This window comes from Polistes dominula, unplaced genomic scaffold (assembly GCF_049000335.1).
Source record: "Polistes dominula isolate Pdom_NZ unplaced genomic scaffold, Pdom_raw_medaka contig_84, whole genome shotgun sequence".
Classification (NCBI taxonomy): domain Eukaryota; kingdom Metazoa; phylum Arthropoda; class Insecta; order Hymenoptera; family Vespidae; genus Polistes; species Polistes dominula.
The window spans coordinates 935,832-952,148 of NW_028300944.1; the positions used below are offsets into that span (position 1 = coordinate 935,832).

Sequence of the window (16,317 nt, forward strand, 5' to 3'; positions counted from 1 at the left end):
TTTTCCTTCTAGGAGTTCAAACATTCAAGCATGTTCTCTAATTTTAACCTGTAAATTAAATCTTTAGGAGTATCCGACATTTTGTTCGAAGAATACTATGGGGTATTTTACATGTTGACGCCGGCGATGGCGCCGATTTTCAGTGTATGCAATTTGAGCCAGCCAGACTCGAATCTTATACACGCCTCTTATGGCGGCACGTGATTTTTGATTGTTTACACCCAGACAAAGTTTTACCACGGGTGGTACGCGCCACCCGATCAGACAGTCAACGGCGGGCCACCTGTGTTATGCACCGGCGAGAAAATGTTAAAACCAAATGTTAATTTACTATGTTTTATTAGTAATTAATTGTGACAAATTAATTTTAATGAAACATTCAACAGGATAACAGGATGTGGTAGGAAGTTATATAGCATGTGAAGCAGGGAGAAGGACTTCTTTCTGCACATCATGTTTTCCTTCTAGGAGTTCAAACATTCAAGCATGTTCTCTAATTTTAACCTGTAAAAGAAATCTTTAGGAGTATCCGACATTTTGTTCGAAGAATACTATGGGGTATTTTACATGTTGATGCCGGCGATGGCGCCGATTTTCAGTGTATGCAATGTGAGCCAACCAGACTCGAATCTTATACACGCCTCTTATGGCGGCACGTGATTTTTGATTGTTTACACCCAGACAAAGTTTGACCACGGGTGGTACGCGCCACCCGATCAGACAGTCAACGGCGGGCCACCTGTGTTATGCACCGGCGAGAAAATGTTAAAACCAAATTTTAGTTTACTAGTTGATAAAATATTTCTTGGGACATTTTTTCTCCTTTTAGAAAACAACAAGTCACATAAATTTCTAATGTTCATTGAGAATCTTGTAACAGAATTATTTAAGATTGCTCAGAAAACTACGGCTCGTGAAGAATAAAATAATTTTTGTTACACTGTGTTCTTCTGTTAAAAAAATTTTAATTTTAAAATGAAATTGGTAAGAGGATCTTACGTGATGAAACTTTTGTTGATCGATTCTTCTGTTAGAAAGCAATGAATTCAATCAAAATTTCTAATTTTAACTTCAAAATACATTATGTAATAGAATCCTAAAATACATGAGTCTTATAAAAAATAATATTTAAAATAAAGAAAGGAAACACCATGAAGATTACTGTATTAAATAGGAATACTTTATTTTCCATTCGATTTTATTGAAATTGCGTCTCGAAACGCACCTGACTAAAAATATATTTACATACGTATTTGAAGAACAATATTTCTTTTTATTCGTTTTACATTCATTGTTGCAACTTGCATTATTTTGTTTGAATATATTTTTTTTTGTAGTTTGTATTCGTTAAAAGTAAATTTTCGTTCTAGAAATATTTTTTTTTTAAATAAGTATAATTGTAAGTGTAATGTTTACGATTCTTATCTCATTCGAACAGTTCGACATTTTTTCGAACAGTTGAAATTATGTATGTATATATATAAACATATATTATATATATATACATATATAGTTGTAATGTACGTGCGTATTATTTCGAGCGAAGTGTGTGTGTGAAAATCTGAGGTATATCAGTGGTATTTCTATTGCGCATTTTCGTTTTTTTATCTTTTCGTATATCAACAGTTAGTTGTTTAAAATCGCATATTTCGTCTTAATACGTGTTTAACGATACACGATATAATTATAATATAATATAATATAGTATAATATAATATAATATAGAGTATAATATAATATAATAATATATAATAATATAATATAATAATAATATATAATAATATAATATAATAATATATAATAATATAATATAATAATATAATATAATAATATATAATAATATATAATAGTAATAATAATAATAATAGAAATGTGGTTGTTTGTGCATTAACATTAAATGCACCTGCACTGTTTTGTTTCTTGATATAATATTTTTTATTTCTTACTGTAATCATAAACAAAAAGTTTTTTTTTTATATAATAATATTCATAATAGTGCTAGTAATAACAATAATAATAATAATAATAATAATTATATATATATATTTATATGTACATATAACATTAATCGACAAAATTTTATTTGAGTGCAACCGACGTGTGCAATCAACAAACAAAAAAATTAGATTAAAGAAGAAAAATTAAATTAAATTAAATTAAAATGGGGATGAATAAACGATTATGGTTTTTAATAAAAAAAATAAAAAAATAAAAATAAGAAGTATACATCAAACTTATGATTATTATGACAAACTTATGAATTATTTACAAATAAAAATAGGAAAAGAAAACGTGTATTTTAATATTCTATTTTTCATATTTTCTATTAAATCTGTGCTTGGATTTATTTATACACTATTGTTTATAACATTTCTTTTTTTTATTATTATTATTCACTAATTAATTTTTAATAATCAGCCTCCGTTTTTTATTTATTTATTTGTTTGTTTTTCTTATATTTTTTTTTTATGTGTTCCTTTCTTTTTTTTCTTTTTCTTTTCTTTCTTTTTACAACTTAAATGTTAATAATAATAATTATTATTATTGACGACAACAAGGTACATGAATATAAAAGCGTATTATTTTCTTTTTCTTTGTTTTTGCATTGCTTTTTGTTTTTATTTTTTATTATTGTAATTGTTGTTATTATCTTTCCTATAATTAATTACGAGTTTATTATTATTATTATTATTATTATTATTGTTATAATTATAATGGAAAAAGAAAATAATATTAAAAGATTTGTTTAACAAATTTATGTTGAAAAATGTATTTGTGCATTTGTGCATTAGTTTTATTTATTTATTTATTTTTTTTTATTAATAATATTTGTTTATACAACGCATCGCACTTCTCGTGTGTGTTTGAACAATTTAGAAAAAATTCGAGACATTTTTTTTATTACAATTTGTTAATGAAATATATATATTAGTACAGTACGATTCAAAAGTAAGGCCACTAATTTTTCAAAATTCTTCTCGTGTTTTTATAAACATATCTGTGTGTGTGTACGTGCGCGTGTGTTTCATATATTATGTTTTTTTTTTTTTTTTTTTTTTTAATTAACTTGGTCAAGGACATTCTCTTATATTAATAGATTTCTTTTTAATTAGAATTGTACTAGGATTTGGTTATCGATAATATATTATATACATATTATATATATATATATATATATATGTATGTATATGTATGTATATGTGTAATGTACGTGCATACATAGATTTATATTTAATTTCATGTATTTCTTTCTTCGTGGCACTTTCAATGTGTTTGTAATTCTTTTTTATTTTATTTTTTTTTTATTTAATTCAAGGCCAAAGTGGTTTTTTTTTTGATTATCTTTTTTTATTATTTTTTTTTATTTTGTTCACTCGACACTTTTATTATATCAAATATATAATTTTTTTTTTTACTTTTTTTTATTATATATTTTTATTATAATATAATTTTTTGATTAATTTTATATTCTTGTTTTTTTTTTTTTGTATCAGTTTGTTTTTTGTAATTTTATTTATACTTTGGACTTATTTAAGTACTAAATTTATTTATGAATTTATATTCAACAGACTACTACGTAAAGATTGCAAATTTTTTGATTTAATTTCCTTTCTTTTTTTATTCATTTTTTTTTTTTTTTTTTATTATTTAATTAATTATCAATCTTCGTTTTTCGTCGAAATTTGTCGAAGGCACTATTCGCAATTCCTCTCTCCATTTTTTTTTTCATATTTTCTTTTTTAATTTGTGTACGGCCACGTTGAATATATTTTTTCGCATTTTTTTCTTTTTTTTTTTCTCTCTTTTCGGTTTCATTAATTATTTTCCCACATTTCGATCTTAATTTAATATTCTTATATTTCTAAGCGTACGCGTGTCGCTTTTTTTTCATTTTTCTTCTTTTTTGTTTTTCTCCTTCTTCTTTGTATTTATCTATTATTTATTTATATTTAATTACATATTTACAAAATGCGACTACGATAAAAAAGAAAAAAAAAGAAAAAAATCAAATATAATAAAGCAATTTACCAACATATGCGAATTTATTGTACGTTTGTGTGCTACGCGTTAGAAATGTTCTTTTCTTTTTTTCTTTTTTTTTGTAATTTCATTTTCTGTTCTTTTTTTTTCTTTTTTTTTTAATAATCAATCAAAATAAAAATTAAACGAAATTCAAATTAATATAAAAACAAAACTTTAATCGATGCAATTCATACAATTACATGTTTCAACTTTTTATTTCGTAAACATCGATCATTCGAATTTCCCGCGTTTTTACTTGGAATCCGCCATTTCGTGTACAAATTACCGCCATCTTGTTTTCGCTTATTCTTACTTATAATTTTTCTTTATACACACTAACATTCGTTGTAAATTAATATATTTTTTTTTTACTTTATCACAAACATCATACACATAAAACAAACACACACACTCAACACACACACACACACACAACACGCGTATGCATTCAATCTTTTTTTGTTTCTATTGTATAGCTTATATTTCGTTCGTGTTTTTTTCTTTTTAATATAAATGTGCGGGATTGGCACAACCGCTCATAGGAACAGGGTTGGTGGAACAAGCGAATAATTAATTAATCGCGCCGCCATATTTAAAACTTTCTTATGGACTCTGCTATAATACGTGTGTTTATTAATTTATTTCGAGATTAAAAAAAAAAAAAAAATACAACAACAAAAAAATAGAAGACAGAAATCTATGACGTTGAAACTCGATAAAAATAAATTTTCGTTACGATTTATTCTTTTGTTTGTTTGTTTGTTTTTTTTTTATATATCTATCTTTTTCACACAGATTTATTTATATATTCGCTTATTAATTAAATTATACATATACATATACATATATATATGTATTTTTATATATAGTGTGTTACAACTATGTACAAAAAAAAAAGAGGAAAAAAAAAACTGTAAAATGACTCGACATGACTAACAATAAGTGAATTTTTTTTTTTCAATTCCTTATGAAAAAAAAAAAAAAGAAAAAGAGAATTTAAATATTCTTCTTGCATTTTCTTATTGCTGTAAACACAAAAAAAAATATATATATATATATTTTCCTGTGTGTTTTTGTGTTTTAACAGGTTGAATGCCACGGCAATTTTACTGGGATTATTCGGTGGCGCCACGATGTGGAATATATTTCTATTAATCTGGGTACGCCGGTCACCGGTGACCCCCGTGGCATTCAACCTGATAACTCATTGGACTAAACATTTAAGTGTGTTTTTTTTTTTTTTTTTTAATTAGATCTTAAACGCGCGAATTTAAGGGGAAAGAGAAACAAGAAGGAATAAAGAAAGGATAAAGAAATTAAAATAAAAATAAAATGAAAGGAGGACACAAAATAAAACAAATAATATTGAATAATATTAATAATAATAATAATATTAATAATAATAATAATAATAATAATAATAATAGATGCATAAAGCGTATTGCATTGCCTTCCCCCCGCAGCACGCCCACTCCTTAGTGTTAAAAAAAAAAAAAAAACAAAAAAAAAATATTACAAAATTACGAAGTTTCGTGATGGCGTATTTCCTCTTGTCTCTTTTTATCTATTTAACTTTATCTAGTTATCTCTTTCTCTCCTTTTCTTTTAATATGTTGAGTGCCACACGAATTTTTAGAGAAACTCCCGTCAGGCCACAGGCGTTACATTGATTGGAGAAATAGTCGAAGTGTCAGTCACTTATGACTGACGCGGCCTAAACGTAAAATCTAGTGTCAGTGATTGACATTAGATGGCTGACGTGGCGCTCAACGTTTTAAACGAAAGAAAAGATGGTGGATGATGACGAAGTTCAACGACGAATATTGTTAATTGTTTTTTTTTTTATATCAATTTTTTCTATCCTTTTCTTCTTTAAAGATCTTTTTCTTTTGTTCTTTCTTAAAACTTGGAACAATTTTTCAAGTATTTTTCTTTTTTGTTCTTCATCCAATCATAACACAACGTCGTCGTTGATTCATATTTTCATTGATGACAATTATTGTTATAATTGTATTGTTGTGTTGTTATTATTATTATTATTATAGTTGCTGCAAATGGTGCTGATGCGTTGTCATCGTTTTCATAGCTTCGTTTTCTTGGGTTCAGAAATGAACATCTCTGACGTCGGTTGGTGTACCTGCCTTCTCATGTTCTTTCAATTTTTCCTCCGCTGTTTCTTCCTGTTCCTCCAATTGCCTTTGTTGTTGCTGCTGCTGTTGTTGTTGTTGCTGTTGTTGCAATTGTTGTTGCTGTTGTAATTGTTCTTGCTGTTGTTGCAATTGTTCTTGTAGTTGTAGTTGTTGTTGCTGTTGTTCTTCTTCTTCCATTTCTTCTTCTTCTTCTTCTTGTTCGATAGAAACATTGTTAACAACTTCCTGTTCAATTGTTTTAACAGTTTCTTCAGTACAAGTAACATTTTTGTCATCGTTTGTTGTGCTACCACCCTCTTTTTGTGCTTTTGCAACCATCTCTTCTATTTGTTCTAAACAAGCTCGTAGATAATCCTGTAAAAGATAAGAAACAAAACTTAGTCCATTCCAAATTGAATTACATGGGGTGTGTGAGGGATTTGTTGGGGTCTCTTTATTGAAAATATTCTCAGATTTGTGCAATTGTATTAGGGTGAATCAAAAGATTCTGTTACAAACTGGACAACGCATTGTTTTGATTGTTTAACACGTTGAGCGCCATGCTCATTTTTATGTAAGTCCCCGTCAGGCCACAGACGTTACTTTGTATTGAAAAATAGTTCAAAGTGTCAGTCACCGATGGCTGACGTGGCCTAAACGGAAACTCTAGTGTCAGCCATTAATGGCTGACATGCTGCACAACGTGTTAAATTTACTTTATGAATATTATTATTAATAAAAACAAATGTAAGGACTTTTGTTTCACCCTAATAATAAAAATAAGTTTGGTTGATATAGAAACATGCGTAGAATTTAACTTAGGTCAGTGTCTTTTTTAAGAGACACTGGAAACTTTTGAGGTTAGGTCTGATACAAACAAGAAGTGTGTAACTTTTTTTTTTTAGAAATAAATAAAAAGAAAGAAAGGAAGGAAGGAAGGCCAAGAGAGTCCTGGCTGATTCGGGGGTAGCAGAGCATCGATTTTTTGCTTTCACTTTGAATTCGTTGAAATTATGAATGAAACCATCCGGCAGATGAGCTCTTTCCAAAACGGTTAAAGAAAGAGATAGAATGACTATATCGTTCTTTATTTTTATTTAAAAAAAAAAAAAAGAAGACAATACCGAAAAAAAACACCAAAAAACATGCGTTTGCATGCGTTGAGAGGCCATGGACCTCATGCCGAGGCCCATTCATTCGTGCAGTTTATTTATATATATATATATATTTATTACGAAAATGTGTGTATGTGTGTATATATATATATATATATATATCATCTATCTTTCTTTCTCTTTCTTTCTTTTTGATTATTTCTTTATTTCTTTTTCCGTTTTAGTCTTACAAGCTTTTCCGCTCTATCGTCCCATCTTGCCGACCTTTTTTTTGCGTGCACATGTGCCTGGCACCTGCTGCTACTGCTGCTGCTGTTACTCTCTTTACCATCATCATCATCATCGACACACTCATTTGCCTGCAAACCAACCAATCAACTAACTCTCTTTAACCCTCCTCCAATTCCTCCTTCCTCTCTCTCTCTCTCTCTCTCTCTCTCTCTCTCTCTTACTCACTAACCATTTCGAGTTCAACTTTTGTCATATGTCTAGCGCAATTCTCATACAAAAAGCGTTTTGATAATAAATTTTCTAAAGCAACTACTTGTGTGTCCCGAGGTCGAAGGTCGACCCATACTAATTTAAGATTACATTCAAAAAAAACGTCCGCCATATTGAATTAAACACGATTTTAAAAACTAACCTTATTTTATATCAAATTCAGATTATGGTTAGAATAAATCAATTATTATTAATCACGTATAAGATTTAATTTTATTTCTATAATTAAAAATGATTAAAATTGTTATAAAGTTTAAGAAATGTTAATATGTAAAACATAACCGGTATTAGTTCTCATCTTGATTTACAAAATGGCGGCGATCTACTACTACAAGTTCGAGAATGGGCGGGTACTTTTAAACAATTAAATCGAGTAACGTTAAATCCTGAAAAGAGAGTGGACAAACCTGTTCGATAGTTGTGATGCTAGTTAAGTGTTCGAGAAGAACAGAAATTCCAAAACCGCTCTTTTTGGTCCAGTCAAGTCCCTGAAGTGCTGCTGCGATACTCGCAGCTGCTACCATGCTAGGCGTATACGTCAAAAACTTGTATTCTATAAAAGAAAAAACAAAAAGAAACATCTTATTAATTCATGCGAATGATTCAATGCTTAAAAAATGTTTTAATTAATTTAAAAAGAGACAAATGTTTTATAAATAATACAAAATATTAACCAACCATCGATAAAATTACGCATATCGATAATCACGCGATCTACTTTATCGATTGGTGGTATAAAACTTAATAAAAAAAGTTACCATTACCAAATGGGGAATAGATATTTTTTATTTATACTGGAAATGTTTGAAAAACAAATTGTGGTAATTTTAAATATAAAATTTAATTAAACGATTGAGAATTTTTATTTGTAAATTTTTTTCTCAACTTTTTATAATCAACCCTTTGCGATGAAACGAACCGTTCTTTTTCAAACTGACTAATTGTAAAGATTTTTATAAAAAAAAACTGAGGAATGTGGATATATACAAAAGGCCAAAAGGTTTTTTTAGAATTCACCAATGATTTCTTCAAAGTTACATGGGCAAAATATTTGTCCTTGGTAAGAATGATTTTTAGAAAGGGGTTTTATTTAAGACTTGGAAAAAACAAAAGAGATTTTAAAGAGATTCTTTGTAATCTTAGAAATCATAGAAATGTGTTAAGAATTTTCCTTAATAGTTAGTCAATTTCCTGATGAGATATTTTTAAACATTTTCATTATACATGCATGTATAATATACCAATAAAACTGCTCCCCTGATGTCCTCGAGATTAGAATATTACCGGTCAGATTTTATGTTACAATCATAGATTTTCTTACAAGTGCAAGGTGCAGGTAGAAATTCTAAGAACTGGTTAGATAAAAAGATGCAAACTGTAATTCACCATGTCAAGTTGTTATTACGCATAATCTCACGATTAATATCTCATAATATTTCATATTTAGAAACGATAAATATTTAATAAAGTCCATTCGATTAAAAAAAATGAATTAAATGAATAGAATATATTCGATATTTTCACACTCGTCTGGTATTTCAATTACATCATCATCATCAGGATCAAGATCACGATCATGATCATTATAATCATTCATCTCTTTCTCTCTGGTGGTGGTTTACCTCGACCTCCTGACGAACAAATTAAAGGAACAACAAAAAATACTAAAAATTACTGGGTATTTGTCTTTCTCTCATTTTTTATGAGATTTGATATACAAAAATCTTTTAGGTTAGATAATTAGGTTAGGTTATTTGATACAATGTTTGCTTCAAAGTTACAGTTTATTAGGGTGAATCAAAAGTTCGTGGTATTAACAATGTATATTGTGTTAGTTAATAGAATTATTTTATATGCAAGTGAAATATTAATAATAATAATAATGATAATAATAATAATAATAATAATAATAATAAATAAAGGAACTTTGGGTTTTATTCTAATAGAATACGAACCAATAGATATATTTTTATATATGAAATTTCAGTGTCATATTGTTGGTTTCCAAAATGAATTTTGAAATTACTGAAATTTGATGTATTTTGTGTGATTTTGTTTTTAAATTTAATACACTGGATAATTTTAATCGCGATTATTTTTATTTTTTATTGTTAATTTAAGAATTTATCAATCAATGGTTAACTAGATTTCTAGATTGTTTAAGTATTCAACAGATTGCGTAGTATTTCAATTCAATTATTTCAATTTACATACGACGTAACCTAACTTTTCCTATTTTGTTCGTGTATTATTATTTTGTGTGGTGTTATAATTTACTGTAATAGTTTAGAATTATATTAAATCAATATTTTATCTAAATAACTAAGTTCTGTAAGCTTTCAATAGATGGCAATGTATTACGATTCAATTATTTCGATATTTTTTTAGGTTTTCACATGACGTAACTAACTTTACTGTTTATATTTTATCGTGATATTATTTTGTGTGTTGTTATAATTTACTATAATAGTTTAGAATTATATTAAATCAATATTTTATCTAAGTAACTAAGTTCTGTAAGCTTTCAATAGATGGCGATGTATTACAATTCAATTATTTCGATATTTTTTTAGGTTTTCACATGACGTAACTAACTTTACTGTTTATATTTTATCGTGATATTATTTTGTGTGTTGTTATAATTTACTATAATAGTTTAGAATTATATTAAATCAACATTTTATCGAAGTTTTTACGTTCTATTAGTTTTCAATAGATGGCAGTGTATTAGAATTCAATTATTTTGATATTTTTTCGTGGTATTATATTTTTTTTTATATTTAATTATAATTTTGGTATTACTTTTGTGTGTTGTTATAATTTATTAAATAGTTTAGAAATTTCAAAATTGTTGTGTCATATGAAATCTAAAATTAATTACACCATTGCTTCATAATTTTAAAATAACTTAGTTTTGTAAATATATTAAACAAAATCATATATTATCTAATATTATAAAAGCACAAAGTTTTGTACAAAGTTTTGTACAAAATATTGTAGAAAGTTTTTTGCAATTTATAAATCATGTTATATCAAACCCCGGTTTTATAGCATTCCGTTTCTTGATTTAATATATATTTTATAACGAAGTATTACAAGACTCGTTTAAAGTTTCTTCCTCGTTGTTAAAAACTGAACTCAAACAACATTTTACCGTAGAATTAGCTTAACGAGGGCTCAACCAAGCAAGCAACCAAGCAAGCAAGCAAGCAAGCAACCAAGACTCACCGATCAGGTTGAAGCAAAAGATAAGGAAGGAATGCATCGATGTTGCGACGAATCGAACGATCGAACTTACCACGAATTAAACAAATAAACAAAGATAGAAAGACACATTTAAAATCAGAATATGTGTTTGTACATGTATGTGAAGAAAGTGATAGAAAATTATTACGAGACAAGGAGAAGAAGAAGTTGTGTTAACTCGTAAAATGTGAAATGTTTATTACATTTTTATCAATAATCATCTTGAATGAATTGTAAAAAAAAAAAATTATAAAAAAAGAGAGAAACTATGATAAAGGATAGAAAGAGGAATGAGAATGCAGTGTCTTCGTTCTTCTCGTTTTGTTCACAGTTTGAATCCCGATCGACCTTGAAAGTAAATCGTTTACTCCGGCTATTCCGAGGGAGCACAAACAACGTGCATTGATGCAATTAGATAAATGATCCGACTAATCACGTTGTGTAACAACTCATCACGAACAACTATTACTTTAAGGCATTTCTCACTTAACCAATTATTCATTGGAAAATCCTTTATAAACATAGTTTATTATTATTTAACTATTGTGTGTGTGTTTGTGTTATATTTCATTATTTATTTATTAAATATTAATAATATTTTATAAATAAAATATATATTTTATTATATTTATTTTATTTATATAAAATATATTTTATAATAACAATTTATTATAGAAATAATTAATTTTTAAAATATCATCCTATGCAATATCTCATTACAAATGTGTATATATGTATATATGTGTTTATGTGTGTGTGTGTATGAAAAAAAACTATAATAAAAACATTGAATATATCATTGTATGCAATATTTCATTACAAATGTGTATGTGTGTGTTTGTATGTAAGAAAAGTAGACAAAAATTGAATGAAATCTTATATAAATGTTTATGTAATTACAAAAAAATATATTTAAGAAATAATATTGTCACGTGTGAGTCTGTCTGTCTGTTTGTGTGTGTGTATGTGAATTGTGTATTGAATTGTTAGAGAATATTAGTAAAATAATCATAACTTGTTCAAAGATCTTTCTTTCTTGGGTACATGGTCTCTCACGGCTTGCACCAAGATGCACTGTGTGTGGTCAGCTTTGCATAAGAAAGAAGAGAAAGAAAGAAAGAAAGAAAGAAAAGAATAAGAGAAAGTGAGACAGACAGATAGATACTCTTAACATCCCTCCATACCACTTTGGTTAACCTTACTTGCCTCGAAGCAACAAGAATGAGTCCACTCCTGTCCTTTGATTCTTCCCCCTCCCCTCTTTCCTGTTTTTCTTGACATACAATCATCTTTATTTTTATTTCTAAAGTTTAATCTATTCTCTATTTGTCTATCATCCTATTTCTAACTTTTTTTGTCATTCTTATTTTGTATTTTATAAAGATTTGTTATTGATAAGTTATCTAAGACTCTAGGTTCTTTAAATATTCAACAGATAGCGCAGTATTGTGATTCAATAATTTTTCAGGTTTTTTTTTAGGTTTTCATATGACATAAACTAACCGTACTTTTTATATATTTTTTCACTGTATTATTATTTTATGTATTTTATTGTAATTGTGGTATTATTTTGTATGTTATAATTTATTATAATAGGTTAGAATTATATTAAATCAATATTTTATCTAAGTTTCTAAGTTCTGTAAGTTTTTGATGAATAGTGCCATATTGTAATTCAATTTTTTCAGGTTTTTTTTTAGGTTTACATATAACATCTCAACTAACCTAACTTTTTATATTTTTTCGTGGTATTATTTTGTGCGTTGTTATAATTTACTATAATAATTTAGAATCATAGTAAATCAATATTTTATCAAAGCTTCTAGGTTCTGTAACTTTTCAATAGATGACACTGTGTCACAATTCAATTGTTTCGATATTTTTTCAAATTTACATATGACATAACTAACCTTACTTTTTATATATTTTTTTACTGTATAAAAAAAAGTATGAAAAAAAAATATAATAAATATAATAAATATTATAGTAATCCTAACTAAATGTAAACTTTTATTTCTAATTTTGTATTCCATATTTTTGTTATTAAATATAGGTCAAATTTCACCTATATATATATACACTACTGTATAAAAATTTGAAACGTGGTCTTGCAATTACATTACTGGGCCAAAAAAAAAAAATAAAATAAAAGAAATAAAAGAATTAGAAATGAAAAGAGAATAATAAAGAAACACTTAAGTTAGAGATAGAACCAATAAAAAAAGAGGAAAGGGGGGGTAGATAGAAGGAGGGGAAGAAAGGTTCATACTCGTTTTTCTGGACCAAGAAAGAATATCCTTCTCTTTCTTTTTCTTTTCATTTCTTTTTTTTTTTTTTTATATAGGTGTACTCTCTTTCTCTTATTTACGACTACCTAGTTTGGTTCGTGAGAAACGAAAGGCCTCGAACTCGACGAAGTGGACAACACGTCGTCGTCTTGGTTGTCGTAGTTGTCGTTCGTGTTCCTTTTCCCGTCAGGGACACGCGGTGTAGACGCGTGTGTGTAGAGTAAGCTTTTGCTCTCGGTTTAAACGTGGTATCTTTGAACGCGTCTTCTCTTTGAAACAACGTTCGAACGAACGGCTTCGGCCACGCGCTTCGACTGGACCAACCGGCCAGACAAGGACGAAGGACGAAGGTCCTACCTTTTTGCGTGAGCTCTCTTTGCTACCAGAGAGCCTCTGTAATAACAACCGGCTAACCCAGGGACCAACCCCTTCTCATACTCCCAACATCAATGTGTCTGTGTATCAGTTCATGTAATCTATATATCTATGTATTTCTTGTATCTGTAATGCATGTATAGTATGTACAGTAAATATGATGCATGTATTTTTATGTATGTGTAGTATGTGTGATGTATGTATTTTTGTGTGTAGTATAGTATGTGTGATGTATGTATCTATGTGTATGAGTGTATTTTCGTATGAGTGAATGTATCTGAGTGTGAGAGAGTGTATTTTTGTGTGAGTGAGTGAGTCAGTGTATTTGTATATGTGTGAGTAAGTGAGTGTATTTGTGTGTGTGTGTGTGTTGAATCCTGTGTACTTTCCTGTTGCCTGCTACACGTTCCTCTATTGGCATCCAATAAGAATGAAAGACTGAAAGAGGAGAGAGAGAGAGAGAGAGAGAGAAATGAAACGAGTTCATGAGACACGTTCAGGCATTTAAAGATCTTCTCTGATTCTCCCTGGATCTGATCCATCGATTTCCTTTTCGCGAGAACAACGGGATTCCTATAATTCTTTATTTTTCTTTTTGTTTTTGGTTTTTGGTTTTGGTTTTATATTGTAAGAGAGATATTGTATGGATTATATTGATAGGTTAGGTTCGTATTTTGATTATTATAATTTGGTTACCTATATTTTTATTTAAATTAGGGTGTAGTATTTTAAATGCATGTATGAAGTAATGACACAATTGATCAATAATGCAAATACTAATTAAAATAATATTTAGAAGTTATGAATGAAGTTTGTTTTAGGTTAGGTCAGCATAATAATTCTATATATAACATTTGCTATCTACAATTACTTTGTATACTATTATAATAATGAAAATAATAATTAATACAGGAAATAATATTAGAAGTAATGTATAAAATTTGTTTTAGGTTAGGTCAGCATAAAAATCTTATATATAACATTTCCTAACTACAATTATTTTGTATATGTACTATTGTTATAATGAAAATAATAATTAATACAGAAAATAGTATTAAAAGTAATAAATGAAATTTGTTTTAGGTTAGATCACCATAAAAATCCTATATATACCATTTTTTACCTATAATTACTATTATATATCAAATTATTATATTAAAAATAATAATTATTATACAAAACAGAATGAAAATTAATTAACACTAGATATACCACCATTTTCAGTATACCTATTTCTACCACACTAGTCAAAATGACTGGATGTATAAAAAAAATGCTTTTTAAGCTTTGCTTCCAGTCTTTGTTTACTCTTAAAAAAATAACAAAAAATATTTAACAATAATAATTTTAATAGATAAATGAATTTATAGATATTTTTAAATAACAAAACGCTTAATTATTTACAAAACTCTAATGTTACATGAAGTAGACATTTTGAATTAAAAATGGCCCCACTAGTCAAAATGACTGGTCTGGTATATTTAGTGTTAATAAAATTAATTTTAGATCACCATAAAAACCTTACAAATATATTTCCTATCAACAATTACTTCAAATACAAGTTTTCTTTTTTGGTATGCCAAAGAATAACCAAAAAAAAATAAATTAGAAGAAGAAGAAGAAGAAGAAGAAGAAAAAAGGGTTCAAGAGAAACTGTAGTCGTTGAGAAGTAAAATCCCCTGATGTTTTCCTAATACGTGGAAGCAATACGATCGATCGTTTTATAGAGGTCTCTCCTTCGAAGGGACGGCGAATTACAGGTGACGAAGAGGGCGAGATAAGGTGAGGTGGGATCCCACCATCCCACCCCTGGAATGAGGGAGGGGGTCTAAGAATCGCGACGAGGGACGAAGTGGGACCCAGAAGGGAGGAGTATGAAGGTAAGAAGGTACAAAAAAAAGTCGAATTAAAAAAAAAAAAGAAAAAAAAAATTCCACGACGAATTCCACGGACGTAACTCGGCGTTCATCCCTCGACGTGATCGGACCTTTAACGTCCTTTAAATGAATTTCCTACGATCGTTACCTTCTCCTTTCTCACGATCAAAATGTCTGACGGTGTGCGTTCGTTTACCAAGAGAGAGAAAGGATGAGTGTGTTTAACGATAATGATAAAATTCCTTTGTTGTTCATCGTGCGTCACGATTTTACCGATCAATGAAAAACTTTAATAATATATTTTGTCGAAAGACAATAAAAAAAAACAGTTTCTTAATTATTTTCAGTATTATAATATTATTCCAAATAATTGAACATGTTTTTTTACATTATTATTTCTTTCAGATATTGATTAATTTAATTGTTTCAATGATGAATTATAATTCTTAACTTGACTTACGTCGTAAGTCACGTGAGAAGTGACAAGACAAAAATATATATCGTTGATATCAATAATTTTATTTTGAAATAATATATTACAAATATATTAATGACGAATTATAATTCTTAACCTGACTTAAGTCGTAAGTCACGTGGGAAGTGACAAGACGAAATATATGCCGATGATAAATAATTTTATTATTAATTAATATTATATTTGTAATATATTAATTAAAAAAATAATTAATAAATAATTTTGTAAAATATGGAAGAATTTTGTTGCATATTTATCAAAACCAATTAGAACCTAGTTATAATCGAA

At 27.9% G+C, this 16,317-nt stretch overlaps 1 protein-coding gene across 3 annotated transcripts in view; it reads right to left on the reverse strand.

Moving 5' to 3' along the window:
* Positions 1-1,160: 1,160 nt before the first annotated feature.
* Positions 1,161-16,317, reverse strand: part of CycD (cyclin D) — a 50,293-nt gene continuing 35,136 nt past the window's right edge. For 2 of the 3 annotated variants that reach the window (XM_015332036.2, XM_089171692.1), the window contains exons 4-6: positions 8,176-8,321; positions 7,498-7,626; positions 1,161-6,527 (exon numbers count right to left, since the gene is read on the reverse strand). In XM_015332036.2, coding sequence (XP_015187522.2) covers positions 6,126-6,527; positions 7,498-7,626; positions 8,176-8,321 — 677 coding nt within the window. In that variant the 3' untranslated portion in view covers positions 1,161-6,125. The remainder of the gene's footprint in view (positions 6,528-7,497; positions 7,627-8,175; positions 8,322-16,317) is intronic. The other variant, XM_015332037.2, reaches the window with a different exon arrangement.